The sequence below is a fragment of the Lepidochelys kempii genome, chromosome 27, assembly GCF_965140265.1.
Source record: "Lepidochelys kempii isolate rLepKem1 chromosome 27, rLepKem1.hap2, whole genome shotgun sequence".
Classification (NCBI taxonomy): Eukaryota; Metazoa; Chordata; order Testudines; family Cheloniidae; genus Lepidochelys; species Lepidochelys kempii.
The window spans coordinates 17409284-17434686 of NC_133282.1; the positions used below are offsets into that span (position 1 = coordinate 17409284).

At 44.7% G+C, this 25403-nt stretch overlaps 2 protein-coding genes and 1 long non-coding RNA gene across 18 annotated transcripts in view; 1 reads left to right on the top strand and 2 right to left on the bottom strand.

Annotated features, from left to right (window-relative positions):
• The window catches only part of LOC140903888 (uncharacterized), a 342875-nt gene extending 321081 nt beyond the window's left edge, over window positions 1–21794 (top strand). For both annotated transcript variants that reach the window (XR_012156377.1, XR_012156378.1), the window contains exon 3: window positions 21682–21794. This is a non-coding gene — a long non-coding RNA (uncharacterized lncRNA). The remainder of the gene's footprint in view (window positions 1–21681) is intronic.
• Window positions 2043–10116, bottom strand: LOC140904088 (keratin, type I cytoskeletal 14-like). Of its 6 annotated transcripts, XM_073326367.1 has the most exons (9): window positions 9855–10116; window positions 9538–9806; window positions 5854–5936; window positions 5369–5525; window positions 4761–4922; window positions 4527–4652; window positions 4207–4427; window positions 3442–3491; window positions 2449–2546 (listed from the first exon to the last, which is right to left on the bottom strand). In XM_073326367.1, the coding sequence occupies exons 1-9, from the start codon at window positions 10114–10116 to the stop codon at window positions 2449–2451; spliced, it is 1428 nt and encodes a 475-aa protein (XP_073182468.1). The 6 variants fall into 6 exon arrangements, with proteins under 6 accessions (XP_073182469.1, XP_073182468.1, XP_073182470.1 ...); XM_073326369.1 differs by lacking the exon at window positions 3442–3491 and having other exon boundaries at window positions 2449–2533; window positions 4180–4427; window positions 9538–9746; XM_073326365.1 differs by having other exon boundaries at window positions 9538–10116.
• LOC140903882 (keratin, type I cytoskeletal 14-like) lies at window positions 16972–22200 on the bottom strand. Of its 10 annotated transcripts, XM_073325810.1 has the most exons (9): window positions 21939–22200; window positions 21670–21878; window positions 20191–20273; window positions 19277–19433; window positions 18601–18762; window positions 18367–18492; window positions 18047–18267; window positions 17361–17392; window positions 16972–17069 (listed from the first exon to the last, which is right to left on the bottom strand). In XM_073325810.1, the coding sequence occupies exons 1-9, from the start codon at window positions 22198–22200 to the stop codon at window positions 16972–16974; spliced, it is 1350 nt and encodes a 449-aa protein (XP_073181911.1). The 10 variants fall into 10 exon arrangements, with proteins under 10 accessions (XP_073181911.1, XP_073181908.1, XP_073181910.1 ...); XM_073325807.1 differs by having other exon boundaries at window positions 21670–22200; XM_073325809.1 differs by lacking the exon at window positions 17361–17392 and adding an exon at window positions 17917–17918 and having other exon boundaries at window positions 21670–22200.
• Between the last annotated feature and the right edge of the window lie 3203 nt (window positions 22201–25403).

A 25403-nucleotide genomic window follows, 5' to 3' on the forward strand; every position in this document is an offset into this window, starting at 1 on the left:
GTTTTCCTTTAGGGCAGGGGTTCTCCACCTTTTTCTTTCTGAGCCTCACCCCTCCCCCCCCCCCCCCGCCGCAACATGCTGTAAAAATTCCATGGCCCGTCTGTACCACAACAACTGTTTTTCTACATATAAAATCATTAGTGGGTAGCAAGCAGGGCTATTGCCCAGGGCTCCATGCCACAGGGGGCCTTCTGGAGCTAAGTTGTTCAGGCTTCGGCTTCAGCCCCGGGTGGCAGGGCTTGGAGCCCTGGGCTTCAGCCCCAGGTGGTGAGGCTTCGACTTTGTGCCCTGGGCCCCAGCAAGTCTAATGCCGACTCTGCTTGGAGGACCCCCTGAAACCTGCTTGCGGCCCCCCAGTGCGCCCCAGACTCCTGGTTGAGAACCACTGCTTTAGGGAAGAGACAGCTAGAGGAGTCCAATTACCAGGGGGGAATGCAGTAGTGTTTGTTATTTGGGCTCCAACTCCTTCTTTCTTGATTAGAGAAATACCATCTATCTTACATAATACAGCTTACTTGGAAATTTGATCTATCACATGGTTTCTTAGTTCACCATATTCATTTGTTTTCCCTTTTATCTCTCCCCATGTTGCAGTCCATCTTTTCCTGTGTTTGCTCTATTTTACCCATTAAAAGTTCACACTTCAGCATTTTCTCTGGCAACCTCTTGTCATCCACGAGGAGAATGTGTCCAGTCCTGCAGAGCCTGGCTTTCCAAAGTATTGTTTGTCCTATTTGGCTAAGCTCATCTTGTCACCACAAATATATAATAGCTCGAAGGTGCTCTTGATTATTTATTTTCAGCCCTTTGTGGTGCCAACAATACCTTGGCTATAATTAATAAATGTAATATATGCTGCAGCTACACTGGCAAATTTAGGACACATAACTCACCATTATTGCACCTCCATTAGTGATGTCAATAGTGAGACTGTAGTGTAGACAAGCCTTGTGCACTTTTACCATCAGGTTATCTAACCCATCTCTGAGCAGAATTAGATGACACTCTGATAAAAATGCCTGTGTTTACACTACAGTCTTTGCTATTGCTGTCACTGGTGGAGATGTAGAAATGGTAAATGGCAAGAATTGCTGGTCAAAATCTTGTTTTTTCACCATTTGTAAAGATAATGATCATTTTACATTTCATTCAAAACAATTCACTCTTATTTTTCTACAAAAACACTTCAATATATTTTGTTTCATTTTGAAAGTGGGTAGCATTTCAAATTTTTTTAATTGAATTTTTGAGGGGTTCCCCCTTTCTGTCACTGTTTTACTTTTTCCCCAAAACTAAACATACCTGGATTTTTAACCTTTCCTCATAGGTCAGGTCTTCTAAAACTTTTGTTGGTTTTTTTGCTCTCTGTTAAATGTGATCACAAGGTAATGTGAAGGGTAATGTTTCTGTGAACATTTTATATATAATATGCCTAGTTATGTGGTTACCATGTAAGTTAAGTAAGAAAATAGGAACTGAAATGACATTTGTGCTTTGTATCTTTATATTTAATTTACTCTAATTTTATAACGTGACTTAGAAATACAGTGGAATTCTGTACAGAGAGGGATTTGGAGCGATTCCCTCCTCTTCTGATAAATATATCCAAATAACGTCTCTATGCAAGTCATGAAACTGGAAGCTCCTCAAATTGAACATTTCATAAAAGTAAAACCTCCATCTCTCATGAACAGAGTCCTTTGTGCAGATATTTTAATGCCTAGATTGGTCAGTTAAATTGCAGTAGGCTCAATGCTGCAGTCCTAACTCGCTCTGAGTAATACTTATGAAAGTACTAGTCCTATTGAAGTCAATGATACAACTTTGTATGTGCTTCTCAGTGTGACTGAGGGTTACAGAATTGAGCCCAGTATTGTTAGCTTTAATAAGAATTCCTGCAAACTGTTACATTTTGTTCAATCTCAAACACAATCCCCCAAATGTCACCTCCACCATCAATAAATCCTATAAAATTTTTCACTCAGCCATTCCCAGGTATTTCCTAGCAATTCGCTGAGTCACAAAACATTCCCCAAGGTTCTTTATGCTGCATTTGGGAAACCTATCCCTCTTGCTGTCTTCCTTCCTTCAACCTCAGAACAACTCCATCTTCTGGCTGCCCATGGGTGACTCTTGGCTATCATGGTACATCCCACCAAGGGTTTGAGAGAGCCCCTGCCTCAAGCCTTTAGAATGACAGAGACAAGATTCCATTTTGCATGAATGAGAAGAAAAGGTTTATTAGACATTTGCAGAGTTCAGTGTGGCACTCAAAGACAGGTGAAAGAGAATGCAAGACACAGAGAAGGGAAAGAATGCACAAATTGAGCTGAATATTCCCCACGGCCCAGTCACATACAGCATCTGGATCATTCAGTGAATCTCTTTCTTTATTGTTTCTGAGCAGCTCCAGCCTTGGGACCGGGATCCATAGAGTGCTCTGTACTATTAGCGGGTGGAAAGCTGAACCTGCTCACGGGAAGAGACCACCTTTCCATCTTGGACCTCCTCAACAATCGTGCGGACTTGACGACTGGATGAGATTACTTCAAAGAAGAAGAGAGAAAAACAGTTATTTGGAGCATAGAGAAGATATTATGTATGTTCCCTAGGCATCTTGAATATACTGTTTCAAACAATTCTTCATTGGCTGAGAGGAGAAAGGAAAAAATGTGATTCCAGCAGTTAACTTGTATCAATCACCTAAACAAGTAAAGAGAAAGCAAAATCTCAGCCTGGATCCATAGAAAAGTTCACCATGATTTGCAGACCTTTCAAGTGAAGATTGAGTTATTCTCAACGGTTTGAGCATTGGCCTGCTAAACCCAGGGTTGTGAGTTCAATCCTTGAGGGGGCCATTTGGGGATCTGGGGCAGAAATTGGGGCTTGGTCCTGCTTTGAGCAGAGGGTTGGACTAGATGACCTCCTGAGGTCCCTTCCAACCCTGATATTCTATGATATGATATAATTTTGATCTCATATTTGAGTCAGTACCTCCATCTCCAGATTCCAATGATGGATTTTCACACTTGATCCCAACTAATCAAAATTAGGTGACCATTTGAAGGTTTAGGTATTTGATTTTTCAGATTTCTCCAAACATGGAATTCAAAATAATTCAGGACAAGATTGAATTCATGTAAACATTATCTGCTGCTCCCGAGCCAACCTCCCTTTTCTTCATGAACCCAAAGCAATGGGTTTCATACAGCTCTACCTGACAACTCAGTTAGATGGTCCCTTTACCCCATGTCTTTTCTGCTTCTAAGGGCAATGGTCATTTGGGGATTTTCTATTCCTGTCGCCTTCACCCATTCTCCACAGACTAAATACTTTGTTAGTAATCAGATTGTACAATTTGTTAACCGATTAGCTTGTACTCTGCAAAGCCGCCTGTTACAGATGTGAATGAGTTACACTTCAGATAAGGTACATCCTTACCATCTCTCCCAGACTGCGAGGACAGAGCTGCCGAGTACTGGGAAGCAATGCTACAAGGGGAAAAATAATAAGGGCAAATTAGAAACATGAACACGTCTTCGGGATCCCACGGTCTGTATTCAGTGGTGGAGGAGAGGCAGCAAGGTCACTGATGATAAAAAATTGTAGACCCCAAAAATGTGAATTAATTATTTAGAATGACACCTGACAATATTCGTTCTGACTTGACCTTGCTTTTCACTTTCTGCAACAGCCTGAGTCTCCCTGAAATTGTCCAGTATTATAACCCTAGGAGAAAACCCTTTCAAAAAGATCAAAGCATCTCACATCACTTTATAGATCTGTCAAATAACTCTCTCAGCCCTCCTATGAGGCACAACAAAATGTTATTTACACCCTTTTACAGATGGGAAAGCTAAGGGCTAGAGAAGTCAATTAACTATTAAGCTTGCTCAATGAGTTAGCACCAGAGCCCAGAAAAGAAACCAGTTCTTCTAATTCCCAGTCCCATGCTCTAACCACAGTACTGCAAAGGGAGCACTCCACAGTTCAGAGAATGAATACCTCCCAGAACAAGGTTCTCACTGAGGATGGTAACGTGGGATAAGCCATTGAGCCATCAGTAATTGGCCTTCATATTGATGGATCTTGACTATTTATTTCAAAATGAGCCTCTAAGAATACAGGTTATTCAGCTGTTTAGCTGTGTCATTATTAGCCAGCTCTGCCCCATGGCACTCTATCTCAGCGACTCCCTTTACGTACTGGGTATCCTCGCCCTCCAGCAGGCGGCGGTACGTGGCAATCTCTTGCTCCAGGCGCGTCTTGACGTCCACGAGAATCTTGTACTCATGATTCTGGCGCTCCATGTCGCATCGGAGCTCGGCCAGCTGCTCCTCCACGCTAGTGATCAGGACCTGGAGCTGTGCCAACTGGGCGCCATAGCGGCCTTCTGTTTCTGCCAAGGTGCCTTCCAGAGCGGCTTTCTGGGAATGGAGAGTAGAGGGAAAAGAATTCAGTGAGGGGCTCACTCATCTCTGTGCCTGCCCTTGTGTGTGTCTCCCTGGGAAGCCAGTGGCACGTACCATGCTGAGCTGGGACTGCAGCTCTATCTCCAGACCCTGGACGGTGCGTCTTAGTTCTGTGATCTCCGACTTGCCGCTCTGCAACTGTTCCGTGTTCATGGCTACTTCTCGGTTCAGCTCTTCCGTCTGCAACAAGGGGAAACAATCTAGTCACTGCACGAATGATGTGTGTAAAGCTCTGCCCCCACCCATGAGTGTCAGGAAAGTGCTTCTCTTCATTCAGGCATTGCGCACCTTGGTGAAGAACCACTGCTCGGCCTCTTTACGGTTCTTCTCTGCCAAGCTCTCATACTGCTCTCTCATGTCAGCCAGGATCTTGGTCAGGTCAACCCCAGGAGCGGCATCCATCTCCACAGTGATCTCTCCACCCAGCTGGCTCCGTAGTACATTCATTTCCTGTGACAAGAGAGACACGCTATGTTCATCTGCATCTTAACTATACAGACCCACTGCAGTGCATCTGAGGAGGTTTTCCCACTTGCACCCTGCATAGAGACCTAACAAAAATCCTGTGGGGGTTTCAATTGTTTCTGTTTGGCTAATAAAATCCCAAGCATCAGGTGGCTTCACAACCTAGCAACCAACTTAAGGTTCTGTTCCTATAGCCAATGACTTGGCTCCAGTAGAAACTACCTGAATCGTAAGCGGTGGATATAATTTACCTGGTACCTACAGAACATATGTTCAGAGTCTATTATTCTTTACCTGCCCATATACCTGCCCATATCCCTTCCCAACAACTGCAAATCTCAGAACTGTTCCTACTGATTGGCCTGTGTGGATTCCATTGTGCATTAGCTACAATGTATAGGTCCCTCTTTTGTGCCTTGTTTCGTCCTCACCTCCTCATGGTTTTTCTTGAGGTAAGCCAGCTCCTCCTTCAGATTTTCAATCTGCATCTCCAGGTCAGCTCTGGCCAGGGTCAGCTCATCCAGGACTCTACGCAGGCCGTTGATGTCAGCCTCAACACTCATGCGCAGGGCCAGCTCTGTCTCAAACCTTCAAGTGTTAAAAAAGGGCAAAAACTCAGGCACATCCAGCTGATACCAATTTTTCACTCCCTTTTCCTCCCCAAGTTTCATATATTTTTGAATGGCATTTTTGCTAACAGAGTTTTCTTCAGTGTTTCCAAGGTTTCTTCCAAATTCATGGAAGCTAAAAGAAGGTCACCCTTGACAAAGGCTCCCCCGTTCCCTTTTCCAGTCACCACATAACATAGGAACATGGGAAGCATCTTCAAATGCAATAAACAACAGAGATCCTCAAGCAGAATGGCTTTTTTACACATTTCCCTTCTCATCAGAGCTCCAAGGAGCCCTGGACTTACTTGGTTCTGAAGTCATCGGCTGCCAGCCTGGCATTGTCAATCTGTAAGACAATGTTGGCATTGTCGATAGTGGCAGCAAGGATCTGGGGAAAAGAAAAGAGGGGATAAGAGGGAGTGGAAAAGAAGTTTCAAAAATTGCATATTGCTGATTAATTGAGGGATGCAAAGAGAAATTTATGTTTAGGAGAAGGGCCAGGAGCAGCACTGACTTTCCACTCCTATATGGTAGAATCTGCATAACTGTGGAGATATGAGACAAGCTGGTATGGACCAAATTCTTATTTGTACTAAGGGCCTTTTGCACTGCTCTAGTCATGTAAACAGGCCCCAAAGTGTGTGCAAATATAATTTACACCCATTTTAAGGCCTCTTTACATGGCCAGCATGGTATAAAATGAGCTTAGTGTATATGAGAATCAGGCTTCCTATATCTGTCTCTCTAGATACTTATTTTGTACATATCTCTGTATCATCTGCATGCCTATAAGACTGAGTATTCATTTTGGGAACTGAGAAGTGCTCACTTGAAAGAAAGGTAGTGAGCAAGCATTATCTCATCCCATATAAAGAAAAGGAGGATTTGTGGCACCTTAGAGACTAACAAATTTATTTGAGCATAAGCTTTCGTGAGCTACAGCTCACTTCATCGGATGCATCCGATGAAGTGAGCTGTAGCTCACGAAAGCTTATGCTCAAATAAATTTGTTAGTCTCTAAGGTGCCACAAGTCCTCCTTTTCTTTTTGCGGATACAGACTAACATGGATGCTACTCTGAAACCTGTGATCCCATATAGTTTCTCCAACTTCAAATATTTTAGCTGGATTTTAAAAAGAGCTGGATAATTTAAAGATTAATGTTTGCAGCTACATGCTAATGTAAGGTTGCTCAGATCTCATGCTTCATGAGATATGACAGTAACTTACAGAGGTCAGGAAAGATTTTCCCCCCACCTACAGCGTTGTGTGTATTATGGAGGGGGCAGGTTTGCCTTCCTCTGAATCATCAGGTATTGGTCATACAGGAAGCAGCATATGAGACTCGATTGACCACTGGTCAGATCTAATATGATAAAGCCTGTAGCAAATGGTTAGGCTGTTGGTGTGCCGAGACCACTGCATGTCATGCCAACCTATATTCTCACTGTTTCCTTGTAATCCCCCATTGGTCTGTCTGTATCCACCTGTTATCGCTTGTCTTATACTTAGATTGTATGCTGTCTGGGGCAGGAACTCTCTTTATGTTCTGTTTGTACAGCGCCTATGTACAATGGGGTCACGGTCAATGGCTGAGCAGGGAGTCGAACCATTAAAAATTTGAGTTCGGTTTCAGTTCAGGTTCATCAATACTTCGTAACTGTTCGGTTCAGACACTAACTTCGAATGATGGATCAGTAACTAATTCAACCACTTGAACATGTATGAACCAGTTCAAATATATTTCCTGCAGATTAATGTCACACACTCTTATGCTTGCTCTGTAACTCCTAGCAAAAGAGAACAATGATTAAAATATTTTACAGTGAAAGAAATATTTAACAAATTATTTGCATGCACTAGTCCAACATCCTCCAGAACTCTGTCCATCATATTTGATCACTGAGGTGACAAAATGAAATTCAGTCCAGAAAATGCTCTTTCTACGCTGACTTCTGTAGCAGGAAGGAACATGTACTCAGCAATAAGCAGGAGGAGACGGAGAGGGGAGGGAGGTGTTCTGGGAGTTGTAGTTTCCTTCCACTTACTCCTCTCATGTCATCTCCTCCAATGGCTTCCTGGGAAGTGTGGTCCCTGCCTCTCTCTCTCTAGGGCGGGAACAGAGAGAGACCCTTCCTCAGCACCCCCAAAAGACCATCTCTCAGCACCTGATTACTGAACCTGTTATTCTGAAGCAGTTACTCGTTTGGGGGGTTTGGGGTTCCATTCAGGTTCAATGCAACGGAGAGGTTTTCAGTTCTGGTTCACTTAAAAAACCTCTCTGAAACAGTTTTCAGGTTTGGCATGGGTTTGACTCTCTGTGGCTAAGGCTCCTAGGCACAACAAGAATACAAATAATAAGTAATAATAATAATTGATTCTCTTGCTCCATGACTTTCATTGCTGTCAGTCACACTCTCGTGCATGAGGAAGGGGCAGAAGCGGAGGGGAATTCTCTGAGCAGAAAATCTCACTGTGCCTGAGTGCCCTTTAATAACTTCTCCCGAAGCTCCAGGGAGAGGAAAACCAAACCTGGGATTCTAAGTAAGGCTAGCAAAGTGGAGCCAAAATGAAGAAAAGGAAATAGCATGGGAGTATTATTAGCTTGCAGTCTGATTCACCTGCCTCATTGAGAGTCTCAGTTTCTGCACCCCGATACTTTGCCGACATTCACTGCTGATGCTTTGTAAGGAGAAGACAGTGACAGCGAGACAAATGTTGCATTTACTGCATCCTTACTCAGGAGACACTCCCAATGACTCCCAGTGACTCTGTGTTCAATGAGCTTTGACTGAGTAAGGATGTCACAATCTAGCCTACTGAAAGGAATGTAAAATAAAATGAAAGCAAACAACACATGTGACCAGTGAGTGGCGTGAATGTTGGTGCTGCAGTGAGGGCATCCCTCGGGCCTTTTCATGAAGCCTTACTGTGCGAATACTGAGACACAAAAATGAATTAGAATGAAGACGCCAGGACTGGTTCTGCTCTCACTGACTTGAGTCAAGTTACTCCTGACCTACACTGGTGTAAGAGATCTAAATCAGGCCGAAATTATTCTGAATCCTCCTCCTTTTGAGCATATGGAAAATGTTAGATCTTGTGTCAGCCATTCCGGAATTGCAAAGGTCCCACATCCTTGGTATCATTTGATTTGGTCTCTTTTTTAACCGCTAAATTCAGCCTCGTAACAGGCTAGAAGTGATTATTATTATCATTATGCCCATCTTAGCATCTGTATGTTCACAAAGTGTCCTGCAATAGGTGAACGGTGCCAAACAGATAACACATCCCTGCCCTGAGCTCACAGCCTTCTGATGAGCTAAACATCTGGCAGAAGAAGCACATACCTGCAGCATAAGTAATATCCGGTACTTAGCCATTTGTGTATAATCCTACCAGCCTTATTGCTGCTGCAGCCCGCTGCCTTCTCATGTTGCTGCCGCACCCAAGACATAACAGCTAATGAACATGAACCAGTAGGCTTCTGCTGCTACTTTCCTGCCCCGAAGTCCGTTTCCCTATTAGAAACCATTTGCTAGGAAATGCAGTTTTGCTCCTTCTGAAGGAATATCATTAAATCACGGGGGAGTGCAAGGGCATGTCTTCGTCAAAGTGCTGCTGCGGCACCAGCCCTGGGAGAGAGCTCTCCCAGTGCTCTAAAAACCACCCCCACGCGGGGCGCAGCTCCCGGCACTGTGCTCTGTCTACACTGGCACTTCACAGCGCTGAACCTTGCAGCGCTCAGGGAGGTGTTTTTTTCACACCCCTGAGTGAGAAAGTTGCAGCGCTGTAAAGTGCCAGTGTAGACGGGGCCTAAATTGCTAAATCTCCTTCATTTGTGTCTGGGCACAGGATTTCTGTGAAGCCCTTATTATACCTGTTGCCTGTAATCAGTTAATCCCTCTGTATTCAGATTTTAGATACAAGGCAATCTGTAAGAAAGAAAATCAGACGAGAATCAGACTTTTTTTAACAATAGTGTCATACCTTGCTCCTCAAGTCTTCAATTGTCCTGTAATATGGGCTGTAGTCACGGTCAGGACCGGGTCCCTGCTTCTTATACCACTCCTTGATCTTAATCTCCAGATCGGTATTGGCCTCCTCCAGAGCACGCACCTTATCCAGGTAGGTAGCCAGGCGGTCGTTCAGGTTCTGCATTGTTTCCTTCTCACCCGCAGGGAGAATGCCATCACCACCTCCAAAGCCACCCCCAAGGCCACCTGCAAGGCCACCCCCAAAGCCACCCCCAAGGCCACCTGCAAGGCCACTACCAAAGCCACCACCAAGGCCACCAGCAAGGCCACCTCCAAGGCTACCCCCATAGCCACCTCCAAAGCTACTACTGTAGCCCCCCCCATAGCCACCACCCAGGCTACTTCCTACTCCAGAGACATACCTAGAAGAGGAGACAGAAAAGCCACCCGATCCCCCATGGATACTTGGGGCTCTGTAGGGACCTCCAAGATGCACTGAGGAAACCCGTGAGGAGCCACCTCCTAATCCACCTAACCCACCTATCCCCTTTAGGGATGTAGATGAGGAATATTGCCTGACGCTGGTGGTCATGGTGAAAGGTGGTTGAGGATCTAACGCCCAAGAGAGTCACCCAGCTCAGTGTGAAAGAAGGAGAGTGCTGCTAGCTTCCCTGACTCCAAGCAACTTTTATACCCACAACACGGGCGTTGCCACTTCTTGGTCCTTTTCTCTCTCACATTCCCCAGGGTTTTCATCATCCTTGAAGTCTGAGCCAACTTCCAGAATCACCATTTTTCTCCTTGATCTGTTCATGCTTTTGTCACATTCCACTAGAAACACTTTACCTCACGAGGAGTGTTTTTATGTTTCCTCTTGTTTCCAAATGTATAGTCAGGAGTGATTCAAAGTGGGAGGCTCATTGCTCCAGGCTACATTTTTACATTGTTTTACACTGTTGTATGTGAGACAGAGCTATTCAGACTCCTCCAGTGCATTTCTGTGAAGTAAATCTTTCTTTCTTTCTTTCTTTCTTGGGTGTTACAGGGTACTACCATTCCCAGTAATTACTGTGTGCTTAGTAAATCTGTTGTGATAGTTGTTGTTTTAAGGAAGAACCTTAAATAAAGCCTTTAACACAGCATTTCTCAAAAGCGGCCACCATGGCCACCAGAGGCTTTTCTGGCAGCCACAGCCTCCTGGGTTGTGATTTGGGGGTTGGGGGGGCAAAGAAGTTGCCCCTCCTCTGGGGCTGCCAGAAGGGGTTGGGCCTTGCCCCCTTTTGGAGCCACAAACACCGGGGGAGCAGACAGCCAGTGTGAGTTCCCCACCTTCCCAAGGTAGTGGGGCTCAGGCTTCTGGATTCATCCCTCGTGTGACAAGTGGCAGGCTCCGGCCGTGTGGCAGCAGGCTTTTGCCACGGGCTCTGACCACAAGGCTTTGGGCTCCGGGCTTTGGCTTCTCAGCAGTGGGCTCCAGCCCTCGGCTGCACCACTCCATCCCCAGTCTTACCACACCACTCATCACCCCTGCTGCTTCCCTATCCACCTCCCCATCCAACTCTTAATTTGTTCCCTGACTTGCCAAGGCTGAGTAGGTCTGCTGTGAAAAGTAATATTTGTATATTTGTTAATATCACTTTTCACTGCCTCTATGCTAGCTAACAAGTCTGCTGCTATGAAAAGTGATATTAACAAACATATAAATATCACTTTTCATAGAAGCAGACTTACTAGCTAGCAAGTCTAAAAATTGCAGCCAAAAAAGCAAAAGAAACAACAACAAAAGATAGGAACATGCAAAGCACCTGATTTGTGTTTCTATTCTATTTAGGTCCAGTAAAGAATAGAGACAACTGTACGTTATTTTTATTATTGAGTCTGCCTACCTAAATAAATTACTATGATTTGGACATATACATGTGCATATTTATTTGTTTTTCCTAAAGTTCATTAAGTATTTTAGGAAAAATTGTCTGAGTGGCCACCAGCAAGAGTTGCTGGTTGCACTCTGAGGCCACCAAATTGTTGTTAGAACACCTGATCTAACGTGTGTCTTTAATTTTGTGAGTATGGTGTTGGTGAAAGATGCATGGCAGACAGCACTGAACCCAAGTCTTCTCTGTATCCACAGAACAGACACAATTGGCAGCAAACGTGCAGGCTTTCTCCACAACGCTCCCTGCCAATGTACCTTCACCTCATCTCAAAAGATCTCCTGTAGAGGTGAGGGGACTTCAGCCCCCTGGCCAATTCAATACTTGGCCTCTCTGCTGAGGCAGCCATTAAGGGGCCCACTTAGTGCTGGATGCAGTCATTGATTTTGTGATGTCAACATCTGCCACTAAGAACTAGACTGCGATCCCCCAAGTCATTTTTAAAAAGCCAGGGCATGGCTATTAGATGGAAGAACTTTAGAAATTATAGGTTTCAGAGTAGCAGCCGTGTTAGTCTGTATTCGCAAAAAGAAAAGGAGTACTTGTGGCACCTTAGAGACTAACCAATTTATTTGAGCATAAGCTTTCGTGAGCTACAGCTCACTTCATCGGATGCATTTAGAAATTATGGAGCTCTCCAAGAAAGAGGACAGTTCAGTGTAAAGAACGACCTGAATGGCCTGGGGACCGATTATTGGGTTTAAGAATTGGGGATTAAGAATAATGCTCAGAACAACACAGTTCTGTATCATTAATCTAATGAACAAGTTAATCAGATGTTATAAGAAATTTCCCTTGTGGCTCCCTGTCCTGAGCACACCCTCTGGGTGATATACACACCCAATGTAAACCCAACTGCTGAAGAGATGCTAACTGCCTGTGAAGAGCCAAGGGGCTCATAAAATTGCAGGGCTGAATAAGGTCAAGTTCTGTTGTCTCCATTCTCAATACTAAACTCCCTACCAGACTGAAAACCCTCAGGCACAGATCTAAGTGGCACTATTTAATAATGTTCCAGGGTGTGGAGAAAAGCATATTTCTTCACGTGTTGTACCATGTCAACCACTTTACTGTCTTCCTAGACAGGCCCTAACAATCCCCTTCCCCAAAGCTAGAAATTATTTTCTTTAGATCAACTGCCACGAAAGGGAAAAGAGCCTATGTCCCACAAGCAACAGATGTATATTTCTGAGCAGGCTTGGATTGCTCAGCTCTGTCCAGGGTGGATTTAATTTAAATCACTAGTCAGGAAGACTCGATTTAATCATGGGTTTTCTACATAAAACTGCATTCTTGTTGGTTGTTATAACCTTAGCACATATTCTTCACAACTCAAAGATAGATGTAGGTTTCATTTTTAGAAGGTACACACTATACATTTTTAAAGAGTGATTTATTTTGAAAACTTTTCAGATTAGTTTTACAGCTATATCAGAAAATGAATGATTGTTTGGTTATTTCATTTACCAAAGGTAATTGAAACAGATATTTATGAAGTCATTGGGAGGTGAACTATCTCCAATTCAACAGGTTAATCATTAATAGTTGGAGGATTTTCTTGCTATGCTGTATTAGGAGGAGAACATCACCAGACAGATATTTAAATTGTTTTATTTAACTAAAACAACAACATTAAGTATTCTGGATTTTTCTCTTCAACAGCAAACATATAATATTTTAACAAAACAAGCATATGTCCCTCGCTTCTCACATTTATCTCCAGACTTCTCCTTGTCCAGATCTATTCCACCCCCAAGAATCTTCTATTCATTGAACTTTTTGAAACTTTGCACTTTTTGAGAGAGGTAAGGGATTGAGTCTGTGTACACAAATTTGCAGAAGGACAATAGAGTTGCGGTCTGTTATTTCTCATCTCTATATATTATTTATTTATTTTAAAACATTTTTGCTGTTAACAAACACGTTACCTCTGGAGACACAAATCCACAGTTTGAGAACTGCAAAACTAAGCATCTCTGATGGTATCTTCTGGACTGAACACTGAGTCCCATTGGGTAGATAGAAAGATTAACCTACATAATCTCTACAGAAGCCCCTGGAACCCCATAAAATTGGGTCCCTAATCCATGAACTATTGGAACTCATTTACAAAACTTTTCTTAAACATGACATGAATAATATTGTCTCATACTATAGAATTAGAATGTATAATCCCTATTCCATGATGAGATATCTTTGAGCTATAATGTATCTTAATTAAAACTATCTTTAGATAGGATTTTCCCTCAAAAATCATTTTATCAAAAATATCCAATTTAAATAAAAAAATCCAATTTTTAATTATTTTTTTAAAATCATTTATTTTTATCCACTCTGGCTCCATCCCACCCGGGCTGGAGCACTTTACAGGAAAGAGGATGGAACTGATGAGTGAGAATAGGGGTGGGATGTGTGTTTGGGATATTTCCTACTATTACATTACAACTAATTCTAGATATATCAGAGAAAATAATGGCACAAAAGCTTTCATATGATTATAATTTACTGAAGCAGCTTTGTACAAGCATCAGCTGAGATAGGAGGAGGTGAACCTGATGTTTCAAGAGATCCCTTCTGGCCGTAAAATCTATGACATCTATGGATACTCACATCCACAGGTACAACATGGGTACAAAGTGAGTGTCAAATCCTACCATTGCAACGTGGTGGCAGTTTACATTCACTTTGCCCAGGTGTGAATGACAACACAAGATGTGAGGCAAGGCCTGTAATTTTGAGGTCCAGATTCTCTCCCCCACTTAATGCCAGAAACATGAAAAGAGAAAAAAAACAGAAACTTCCTGCATCATGCCAGCTGAATGTAGTGACAACATAGAAAGGTAAACCATCCAGAATGGTATAAGATCTAAATGACCACAAGGCCTGATTTGCTTGGCAGTTGCAGAGAGCAAGGATCACATATGAAGCGATCCTACTAACCTTGTCACTGAAGTTTATATAATTCGCCCATCTGTATTTTAGCTAAGGAACACAAATCCAAAGAACATCAGAAACCTAGTAGAGGTATGGGGTTATTTGTGTTATTAAACCAATGTGTGGTTCATAACCTCTCTCTTTCATGCACGGATGCTCCTGCAGTAGGCGAGTCTGCTGTTAGAACAGAGCCAGTGTGGCTGGATGCTTTGCTAATCCCCCTGCAGCACAGGTGTAGGGACTGTGTAAGGGCAGGCAGGGACTATGGTTCCCCCATCTGGATATCCCCAGCTCACACATGTTACTTTTGGAATATTATTACCTGGGCTGCAGCTGTGACCAGTGTACAAGCAGCCTGAGAAAGAGGAACGCATAACCATCTTACTGATGGCCCAGTAGACACACCAGAGAATCTGAACCTGAACTTCTCAAGTTATGTTTGAAATAATTTTAATTCTTTCTTCTAGTTCTTTAATTGTTTGATCTGTTCTTTCAGCAAAAGTCTTATAGCATTGTGGGTGTACCTGGCATTTACGAGAGAAAAAATACAAAGGCAAGTTTCCTGCTTTCCATTGAAGAACTAAGCAGACAGCACTCCAAAGACACATGCTTTAGTGAGCTGTAGCTCACGAAAGCTTATGCTCAAATAAATTTGTTAGTCTCTAAGGTGCCACAAGTCCTCCTGTTCTTTATGCTTTAGAAGAGGAATCTTGTTCATTTGTTTTCCTCCTGTAAAATGCCAGGCACATCAATGATGCTGTATAAATGCACAAATGCATTCAGTAACAGGATGCTAATCTTACAGAGTAATTTTGCTGATCATAACCCTACATTCATGGCTCATGTTTATAATGTACCTGAATAGAATCTGAGTGGAATGATGATGGGTCATGTAAGTTCTGGGATTCTGAACCAGAGAGAGAACAGAAAGGCTCCTTTCCCCCTTTTCAGGGAGAACCAGAGCTCTCTCTAGCTATACCAGCACTTAGCCAGGTTAAATCAGGGCAAGGTCCCTAAAAACAGGGGCTTAAAATAGGAGGACCAGATTCTGCCAGCTTCACACATGTTCAGTAATAGCTTACTCAGAATCATCCTGTTGATGTCCAACAGCACTGCATATGGAGCCAGGTGCTACTCAAAGGGAGGAAGGGTGGCAGAACCTAGCCACGACTGAGGGTAGACGTACACTGCAATCAGGTTGTGTAATTGCAGCACATGCAGACACACCTGAGCTAGCTTGAACCTCGCCAGCTCAGGCAGTGACGTACCAATGGCTGTGATGGACAAGCCTGCCTGAGGCCCTGGGTAATTACTTGGGTGGCAGCCCACGCAGCAGTCTGTGCCACTGTGGCTTCACGGCTATGAAAGCTGGAGCTAGCTAAGTTAAAGCATCTCAGGTATGTCTACATGTGCTGCAGTTACACCCCTGATTGTGGTGCAGACGTACCCTGCTAGCTGAAATTGTCTTCCAGGAACTATCGGTCCTGCCAGTCAAGATGGAGTGTATCAGTGTACCGCTGCATCAGGAATGGCCGTTAATGACAAATGGACACAGGATCAAACCCCAAACACAGCATGTAATAACCTTATCCTGAGCAGGTCACACACCCCCTGACAGCTATCTGAGGGGTCTGCCTTTTTCTTACCCTTTGGAAACACCTGGACAGTTGCCAGGAAAGTCACACTGAATGAAACTGAAATTGTATTACCGAGAACGAGGTCAGCCAATGGTACCATTAACACATGTGCAGCACAAGTTAATTTTACCGCCGAGCGTTGTGAGCTGTGTAACAGCCAGCGCCGGTAGAGAGGTGTGTGGCTGACAGGTGGAAGGGAGCTATTATGATGGTATTGGTGAGTCATTTTCTTTCACTGTGCACCATGCACCTTGGCTCAGACTCAGGGAGCTGATGAAGCCCCATCTCTTACCTTCCTCTGTGGAACAGCCACTTGTGTCCCTGAGCAGGACTCTGAAACAACCAAATTGGGACCGTTCCTGAGAAGTCTGTCTCAGGTTTCAAATTTTGAGACCATTGCAACTTAGGGCAGAATATCTGACACTGTTTATACAGTTTAGTTGCAGAATTTCAGCCAGGTTGGATGTGATCAATAAAGCCACTAGTTCTTTGCCTTAATATTTAGTCCTGGTGTATTAATTCAAGTCACTCAGTGATCTAGCATACAGTGCCTTGTAATGACCATCTGAACAATTCCTTCTTCTAGCTGCCCACGAATGCTGATGGAAGCTCTAGCAAACAGCACCAATCTCCCCCTAGAGAGCCTGTGTCGTCAGTCCCCTAGAACAACCAAGACAAGACTCTAGTTTGCATGAATGAGAAGATAAGTTTTATTTGACATTTATGGGAAGAGCACAGGATAGCACTCAGACAAGGGTGAGGGAAACAGAGGCAGAATGAAAAGGGAAGGAACACACTAATGGAGCCCAGTCCTCCACAGCCTCGGTGACAGTGTGACATCTACAGCACATGGACTGGAGTCTTCTTTCCTTTTCTGTGACAATCTGTATATTGATGCATCCAAGGTGCTCAGGACTGGGGCCTGTGGAGTGGTGTGTAGTCTTAGCGGGGGGAATGATGGACCTGCTCACGGGAAGAAATCACCTTTCCATCTTGGACTTCCTCAACAATTGTACGGACTTGTCGGGTGGTCGTGGACACTACAAGGGAGAAAGAGATAGAAGAAACTATCAGCTGTCCTAAGGATCTGATCAGCCTTTGGAATTTTTATCCTAGCTAGTGTATCTGCAGAATTGAGTGTCATAAATGCATATCCTGTTTTCCATTTTACACAAATACTTTTCTTAATAATATCTTCAATATTTCAGAGGAATCATTCCAGGTCATTCCAGTTTTGCACCCACTAATGAATGAGATCCTATGGAAAGAAGCTTGCTAAGGATGTGATGCAGAAATGTGTGATCATTACTTCAGATAAGACAAATTCCTACCTTCTTTTGCTGCAGCGTACTGGGAGGCAATGCTACAATAGGAGAAAAAAGAAAGAAAATTAGAAATATAGACCCCAGAGGACAGGGCTCAGTGAGATAACAAAGGTCCAGGCCTCTTATGGGGAGAAATAATTATTTTGACACAAGTCTGATTAATTTAATTATTATGTCGACTTGCAGGTCCCCAATGTCCTCTCCTTGAAATTGTCTAGAGTAAAGGTTTGAGCAGAACATTTGATCTTGGAAGGATTTTCAGGGTGTGAAGGGATTTAGACACATTATATTAACCTCTCAACCCTCCTGTGAGGTTGATTAGTGTTATTAGCTACTTTCCCAGGGTCATGCAGTCGCTGAAGAAGCCAGGAATAGACCCCAAAAGCCCTGAAAACTAGAGTTTTCACATAGCTACTAGACAATGCTACCTCTCCAAATGTTATGTTACACTCCATAATTCAGACAATAAATACCTCCCAGGACAGGGTTCTCACTGAGGATGGTAATGGGATAAACCATTATGGGATAAACCATTGAACCATCACTTACGGGTCTTCTTCACAACTACCTAGGAATCTGGATTATTTATTTAAATGAGTATCTAGGGACACAGATTATTCAGCTGTTTAGCTGTGTCATTATTAGCCAGCTCTGCCCCATGGCACTCTATCTCAGCGACTCCCTTTACGTACTGGGTATCCTCGCCCTCCAGCAGGCGGCGGTACGTGGCAATCTCTTGCTCCAGGCGCGTCTTGACGTCCACGAGAATCTTGTACTCATGATTCTGGCGCTCCATGTCGCATCGGAGCTCGGCCAGCTGCTCCTCCACGCTAGTGATCAGGACCTGGAGCTGTGCCAACTGGGCGCCATAGCGGCCTTCTGTTTCTGCCAAGGTGCCTTCCAGAGCGGCTTTCTGAGAATGGAGAGTAGAGGGAAAAGAATTCAGTAAGGGGCTCACTCATCTCTGTGCCTGCCCTTGTGTGTGTCTCCCTGGGAAGCCAGTGGCACGTACCATGCTGAGCTGGGACTGCAGCTCTATCTCCAGACCCTGGACGGTGCGTCTTAGTTCTGTGATCTCCGACTTGCCGCTCTGCAACTGTTCCGTGTTCATGGCTACTTCTCGGTTCAGCTCTTCCGTCTGCAACAAGGGGAAACAATCTAGTCACTGCACGAATGATGTGTGTAAAGCTCTGCCCCCACCCATGAGTGTCAGGAAAGTGCTTCTCTTCATTCAGGCATTGCGCACCTTGGTGAAGAACCACTGCTCGGCCTCTTTACGGTTCTTCTCTGCCAAGCTCTCATACTGCTCTCTCATGTCAGCCAGGATCTTGGTCAGGTCAACCCCAGGAGCGGCATCCATCTCCACAGTGATCTCTCCACCCAGCTGGCTCCGTAGTACATTCATTTCCTGTGACAAGAGAGACACGCTATGTTCATCTGCATCTTAACTATACAGACCCACTGCAGTGCATCTGAGGAGGTTTTCCCAATTTGTGGCTTTTTAGACAAGAGACCATCTCTTACTGTGTGTTTGTTCAGCACCTTGGAACTGTGACCCTGTCAACAACAAGTAAAATAATAAAAATAATTTTCTAAGAAATCTCCATTTGGGGATTCAGTTGCCTGTGTCCAGAGACTAAATCCCAAACAACAGGTGGATCCGCAGCCTGGGAAGCAGGTTGCTGTAGATCCTGGCTTGGCCCCAATGGAAGCTACTGAAAGGATAAGTGGTGCATGAGTCTGACCTGTGGCCTACAGAGGACATGTTGCTGTCCAGAATGAATTATTCCCCACTTCTTTATCCCCAAATGCCCTCCCAACAACCCTAATGCTTGGAAATAGCCCTGCTGATTGGCCTGATTTTCACTGTACCTTAGCTACAACTTATAAATCCCCTCCTTTGTGCTTGGTTTCATCCTCACCTCTTCATGATTCTTCTTGAGATAAGCCAGCTCCTCCTTCAGGTTTTCGATCTGCATCTCCAGGTCAGCTCTGGCCAGGGTCAGCTCATCCAGGACTCTACGCAGGCCGTTGATGTCAGCCTCAACACTCATGCGCAGGGCCTGCTCCGTCTCAAACCTTCAAGCACAAAAAGGGTGCTCACTACGGAGTTATACGTTCCATTCTATGCATCGGATGAAGTGGGCTGTAGCCCACAAAAGCTTATGCTCAAATAAATTTTTTAGTCTCTAAGGTGCCACAAGTTCTCCTGTTCTTTTTGTGGATACAGACTAACGCGGCTGCTACTACGGAGTTGTCACCCCTTTTTTGTCCACTGTCATCCTTTCAATTTTTTATAACTTTCTGTGCTGCGTGGGTGTTTGGGTGCATGAGGGACACAGTGAGTGAGGTGCAGTGTCCAATGAGTGGAACAGCACTGGTTGCTCAAGTCTCTGCTAAGACTAGTAACTTTACTTGGCAGCTTTGGGGTATATTCTATATCCAGCCCTGAGATGGGTGCTTCTGTTTAGATGTGTAATTCACCTCCATTAAATTACTGGTAGCACCATTGCCCCAGGCCTATGTGTTCTGAGTGATATATAAATTAGATCAAGTCCTACATGCAAACTAAATAAAATAAGATAGGTTCTACTGGAAGAAAGACATTTCCCAAGATTTTAGTCCCTATTTGCTTTGCAAAATACATATTTATTTTAAATGCCTTGTTTGCCAGTGATTTTTCCTCATTGTGTCAGTTGTCTCATTGGAAATGAATAGGAAGTTCCCTCTTAGAGAGGAACTCTCCCTCTTTTCCAGTCATGACACATGTGAGGAAGCTTGACATGCACAAAAGGATCCCCATATGGATCTGACCCCCAGGGAGAGCATCACTTACTTGGTTCGGAAGTCATCAGCCGTCAGCCTAGCATTGTCGATCTGCAAGAGGAGGCTGGCATTGTCAACAGTGGCAGCAAGGATCTGGGGGAAAGAGAGCAAAAGAGCAAGTGGGAAAGAAGCCTCCAAAGCTCTTCATGTTGTTGGCTGATTGTGGGATCCAAGCAGGGGTAAATGTTAGGGATGGGCCAGGAGCAGCACTGAATTTCCTGTAGAGGGATTTACCGAGCTGTACCATGGAGAAATGCAAGAGTGCTGAGTTAGACTGAGCAGTGTCTGCCTGTACTTTCCTGCTTATCCCTTGGGACGAATTGCAAAAGGCAGCATGATAATATCTGAGTATGTGCAAGGCCTGATAAGGGCACTCAGTCTCATGCTTCAGGGCATTTGCTGATCCCACATGGGTCAAGAAAGAACCAACCTTCTTTCCCTCCTCCCCGCCCCATGTATTGCTGTGTGTAATTGTCATAGCAGGAATATTGGAGGGGGAGGGGAGACTAGCCATCCTCGGAAACATCAGGTATTGGTGACTGCCACAGGCAGTATGGTTGGACCCATAGTGTGCTCTTGTATGGCAAAACCTGTGTCCATTTATTCTGTAATGGAGCTCATTCACACTAACTCACCCCTACGATGAGGATTGTTGCAGAAGCTGAACAGAGAGTAGTGAGCAGATGCTCATTATATCTGATGTTTGTGATACATACTCAGATACAGATAATCCATCCCCAGGGAATAATGTTTCTAGTTTGCTCCTGCCCCTGCATGGCTGAGGCTTTCTGCTTCTGCTTGCCTCCGATTCCCTTACGTTTACTAATGACAGTTTGTAAGTGATCAATAATGACAGTAGGAGGGAAAATCAATTCTGGGGCTTTCCTCTCAAGATGTGAAGCCAGGAAACCAAATCAGAATGGAGAAAAATTGCCCCAAATGCTCCAGATTTTGAGATTATGGAAGAAGTCAGGCCTTGCATTGATCATTCCTGGAAGAAGGCTGTGGAATTTATCAATCCTTCCACCTTTTCCTTTTTAACCCTCTGCACTCAGCTTAGTACTAACGAGCTACAGCAATTGAGAGGAGATTGCAAATTCTTTGATTCTGTGCATATACAATAACACTAAGTCTATCCTGCTTTGCATTACCTATAGATTAGTTTGTTTATAGAGTATTCAAGCTGTACCATATTATCAGCACAGGCCAGTGGAGATAAGACTCTGCTGTTGCTTTACTGCCTCTTATGTTTGTTTCATAGAGTCAAATCCTAAGAAATACACCGTTTGGTCTTTCTGGAGGAATGTAATTAAAAAATTGAAGTTGATAAATTACTAAATCCCCTTCCTTGATATCTGGCACAGGTGACAACTGGGTTGCCTTTTATTGCCAGCTTTTAGTTACAGAATTATTATTCAGTGCCCCTGTGCCAGTTTAAAGAAGAGTTTCAGACAAGACACATCAGACCTTTTTAACAATAGTGTCATACCTTGCTCCTCAGGTCTTCAATTGTCCTGTAATATGGGCTGTAGTCACGGTCAGGACCAGGTCCCTGCTTCTTATACCACTCCTTGATCTTAATCTCCAGATCGGTATTGGCCTCCTCCAGAGCACGCACCTTGTCCAGGTAGGTAGCCAGGCGGTCGTTCAGGTTCTGCATTGTTTCCTTCTCACCCGCAGGGAGAATGCCATCACCACCTCCAAAGCCACCACCAAGGCCACCACCAAGGCCAACACCAAGGCCGATCCCACAGCCACCTCCAAGGCCACCCCCATAGCCACCTCCAAAGCTACTGCTGTAGCCCCCCCCATAGCCACCACCCAGGCTACTTCCTACTCCAGAGACATACCTAGAAGAGGAGACAGAAAAGCCACCTGATCCCCCATGGATACTTGGGGCTCTGTAGGGACCTCCAAGATGCACTGAGGAAACCCGTGAGGAGCCACCTCCTAATCCACCTAACCCACCTATCCCCTTTAGGGATGTAGATGAGGAATATTGCCTGACGCTGGTGGTCATGGTGAAAGGTGGTTGAGGATCTAACGCCCAAGAGAGTCACCCAGCTCAGTTGTGAAAGAAGGAGAGTGCTGCTAGCTTCCCTGACTCCAAGCAACTTTTATACCCACAACAGGGGGCGTTGCCACTGCTAGGTCCTTTTCTCTCTCACATTCCCGAGGGTTTTCATCACCCTTAAAGTCTGAGCCAACTTACAGAGTCATCATTTTTCTTCTTGATGTGTTCATGCTTTTGTCACATTTCACTAGAAACTGTTTAGCTCACCCAGGGTGTCTTTATGTTTCCTTTTTGTTCCCAAAGAAAGGGTGAGGTGCGATGCAGGGAAACAGGCTCATTGCTCAAGGCCACGTTTTAACATACCTTTACACTGTTACGCAGGTGACATAGAGACATTCAGACTCCACCCAGCAGTTTGTGAATCCACCTTAAATTAAATGAAAATATTTACAAATCTGTTTGCAAAAGGTGCTGATGTGAGAGGTCTGTGGGAACAAATCCTTTGGACTGGATCCCAAGCCCACTGAAGTCAATTGGAGGGCTTCCAATCAGGCCCTTTATCCATGGGACAGGTACAGACCAAGCAGCTTCTCTGAGCCCTGCAGGGCAAAAATACTGTAGCTCCACAGACTGTTCCCACTGGTAATTTCTTTCTGTGTATTGATGTTGGCTAGGATCATAGAATGGATTTGAAAAACGTCTAAGAATGCCAGTCCATTGCCCTGCTAAGGCAGAATCTAGTCCCCTGTTAGAGAATGTACTGCAGGGGTTCTCAAACAGGGGGTCGGGACCCCTCAGGGGGTTGTGGGGTTATTACAGTGGGGCTTGCGAGCTGTCAGCCTCCACCCCAAACCCCTCTTTGCCTCCAGCATTTATAATGGCGTTAAATATATAAAAAAGTGTTTTTAATGTATAGGGGGGGTCGCACTCAGAGGCTTGCTGTGTGAAAGGGGTCACCAGTACAAAAGTCTGAGAACCATTGATGTACTGCATATTAAATTGATACATTAGATTTTAGTTCCCAGGCCACATTGCATGCTGTTCCTTTGGGCGGTGTGTGACCAGATTTTCTTTGTATTTCTGTATGAATTTGTATTTCAGCTCATTTGCAATCACAAGAGAATATTGTCCAGGCAAATTTCGCAGGGGAACTGACGGGTATTTCAGAGTGTGTGACGGGTTACGGGCAGTGTTTGCATTTGTACTGAGCACTGGGCACTAACCAGTAAGCAGACAGTCTTGACAGAGCAGGGCAGGGCTGAAACCCCATGTGCTCATGAAGCAACAAAGCCATCTGAAAAGAGAGGAGCCACTCCTGTAATATGTTATTAAGGGATTGAGAAGAGTGAGTATAATACCGGTGCTGGGCAGCTATTGGTGTGAGGAAGCAGCAGGAAAACCAGGCCAGGATTAGCGGCACTGTTTCATTCTCTGCTTTGGTTTTACATTGCCAGGAGCCAGCTATCACTTGCAGTGTGCAGAAGCAAATTGCAAACCCAGCCCACTGGCCTGACGGTTCCAGAGGTAGCACTGATAGATAATGTGAAATGACGCCTTTTCCTCTGGGAGATGCTTATTGGCAGAGGCCATGCATGGGGAGGGCATACAGGGTCACGTTCAACCCCCCCCCCCCCCCCGATTTGCTGCTTGGCTTTTACTGAGCATGCTCACACAGACTGAGCGTGCTCAGTAACATTGCTGAAGCCGGCCGCCCTCACTCTGCTCCCCCACTCTCGGCAGGTTGTCTCTACTTGTGGGGTAGCAAAAGAGGGTGACTTATGGGGATCGTCTTGGGATTCAGGAAGCAGTTTGTGGTGTATCTCTTCCATTCTGACATTTTTCATTAAAGAGGGGTCTTGGTTGTCCTTGTCTGAGTCCCAGTCATGTGCTCTATCTGCTAGGCTGCACTGCCTCAGCACTGATGTGCAATAGATTTTCGTTTCTGTGTGGGCAGACAACGTTTTCTCTAATTTCCAGATTCACTTGTTTCATTCTCCCTTTGTCTGGTGAGTTCTAACAAACATTTGTTCCTCCTCCTGGTCTTGTCCCCTTTGGCGTGGGTGTCCACTCCCTGCTGTTGTGTGCTGGAGGTGTTGCCGTGATGGCATGCTCCCCATTCCAAAAGCCAGTGATTCCTCATGGGTCTGAAATTGCCAGTGGAGGCTGCCTATGAGATAGTCAATGTGCTCGTCGTTTTTGCTGATACAGACTAACATGGCTACCACTCTGAAACCTGTTCAATGTGCTGAAAGTGCCAACCTCACCCGTCCATAGCCCTGCATGGAAGCACTCTCGGGGTTTGGCTGAAATTGCCATAAAACCAGCCAAATGTTGCTATGTCCCTTCACTAACAAAATCTCTGTTTTGGGTCTCTTCCTTGTACATGAGCTGCCGTGACATTTATCTTCATTTAACCTGTTACTGTATCTCAGCCAAGGAGGAGACCAACCTGTGGTCTGGAATGGGTGACTGAACGTTTCCTCTTTCTGTCACCAGGCTGAATCCAGCCTGTGCTAATAGTGACCCAAATTCATTATCATTCAACTGCTGCTTACTGACTTTCAGTGGAATCCCTAAGGAACAGGTCTCCACATCAAACAAAGCACCCCCAAAGCTGGACACCTTGCTGGCACAGCAGGACAGGAAAGGACTGACTGAGGAGGCCTTAAGCCTGAGATTTCCCCTCCACTGCTAGCAGGTCCCCCAGGCCAGTGATGATTCCCAGTAGTAGGACAGTGCCAGGGAAGCCTTCTCTGCTGTAACTATTTTGCAGAGGAACAAAGGGCTTCACTCTCCGAGGCTGTCAGTCCTGCACCTCTGTCCAGCCAGCAGGAGATGGTATCTGAGTCTGTTCCAGCAAGAAGCACATTGCAGATGTTATTTCCTCCCTCCCGTTAAGTACAGATGAACAGCGAGAAAGTACATGACCGACAACAACAATCATCTCTCCTGGGAAGGAAAATGAAGTAATTGCTTAGAAGTTCTGGAACTCTGCAACTAATACCATAATTCAGTGTGAGGAACGGGTTTGAATGGACCTCAGTAATTGCGTTGTAGAAATTATGATCAAACAGTGAACTCTGCTTTTAATCTAATGAAAAAGCTAATTAGAAACAATTGGAGATTCCCCTTCAGGCCAGTTTCCTGGTGAGTGCTACTCACAGTGATACGTACAGCCAGTAGAAACCAACGCCAATTGGTGTCTAGAG

Bases quoted from the DNA above. Each gene is read 5' to 3' on its own strand.
- LOC140904088 (XM_073326363.1), bottom strand. From the start codon at position 10,116: ATGACCACCAGCGTCAGGCAATATTCCTCATCTACATCCCTAAAGGGG. The intron at 4,653-4,760 runs GTGCGCAATGCC...CCCTTGTTGCAG, and splicing joins AGCAGTGGTTCTTCACCAAG to ACGGAAGAGCTGAACCGAGA. The intron at 4,428-4,526 runs GTACGTGCCACT...CTCCATTCCCAG, and splicing joins TGCAGTCCCAGCTCAGCATG to AAAGCCGCTCTGGAAGGCAC.
- LOC140903882 (XM_073325800.1), bottom strand. From the start codon at position 22,200: ATGACCACCAGCGTCAGGCAATATTCCTCATCTACATCCCTAAAGGGG. The intron at 19,434-20,190 runs GTAAGTGATGCT...TTGTGCTTGAAG, and splicing joins GCTGATGACTTCCGAACCAA to GTTTGAGACGGAGCAGGCCC. The intron at 18,268-18,366 runs GTACGTGCCACT...CTCCATTCTCAG, and splicing joins TGCAGTCCCAGCTCAGCATG to AAAGCCGCTCTGGAAGGCAC.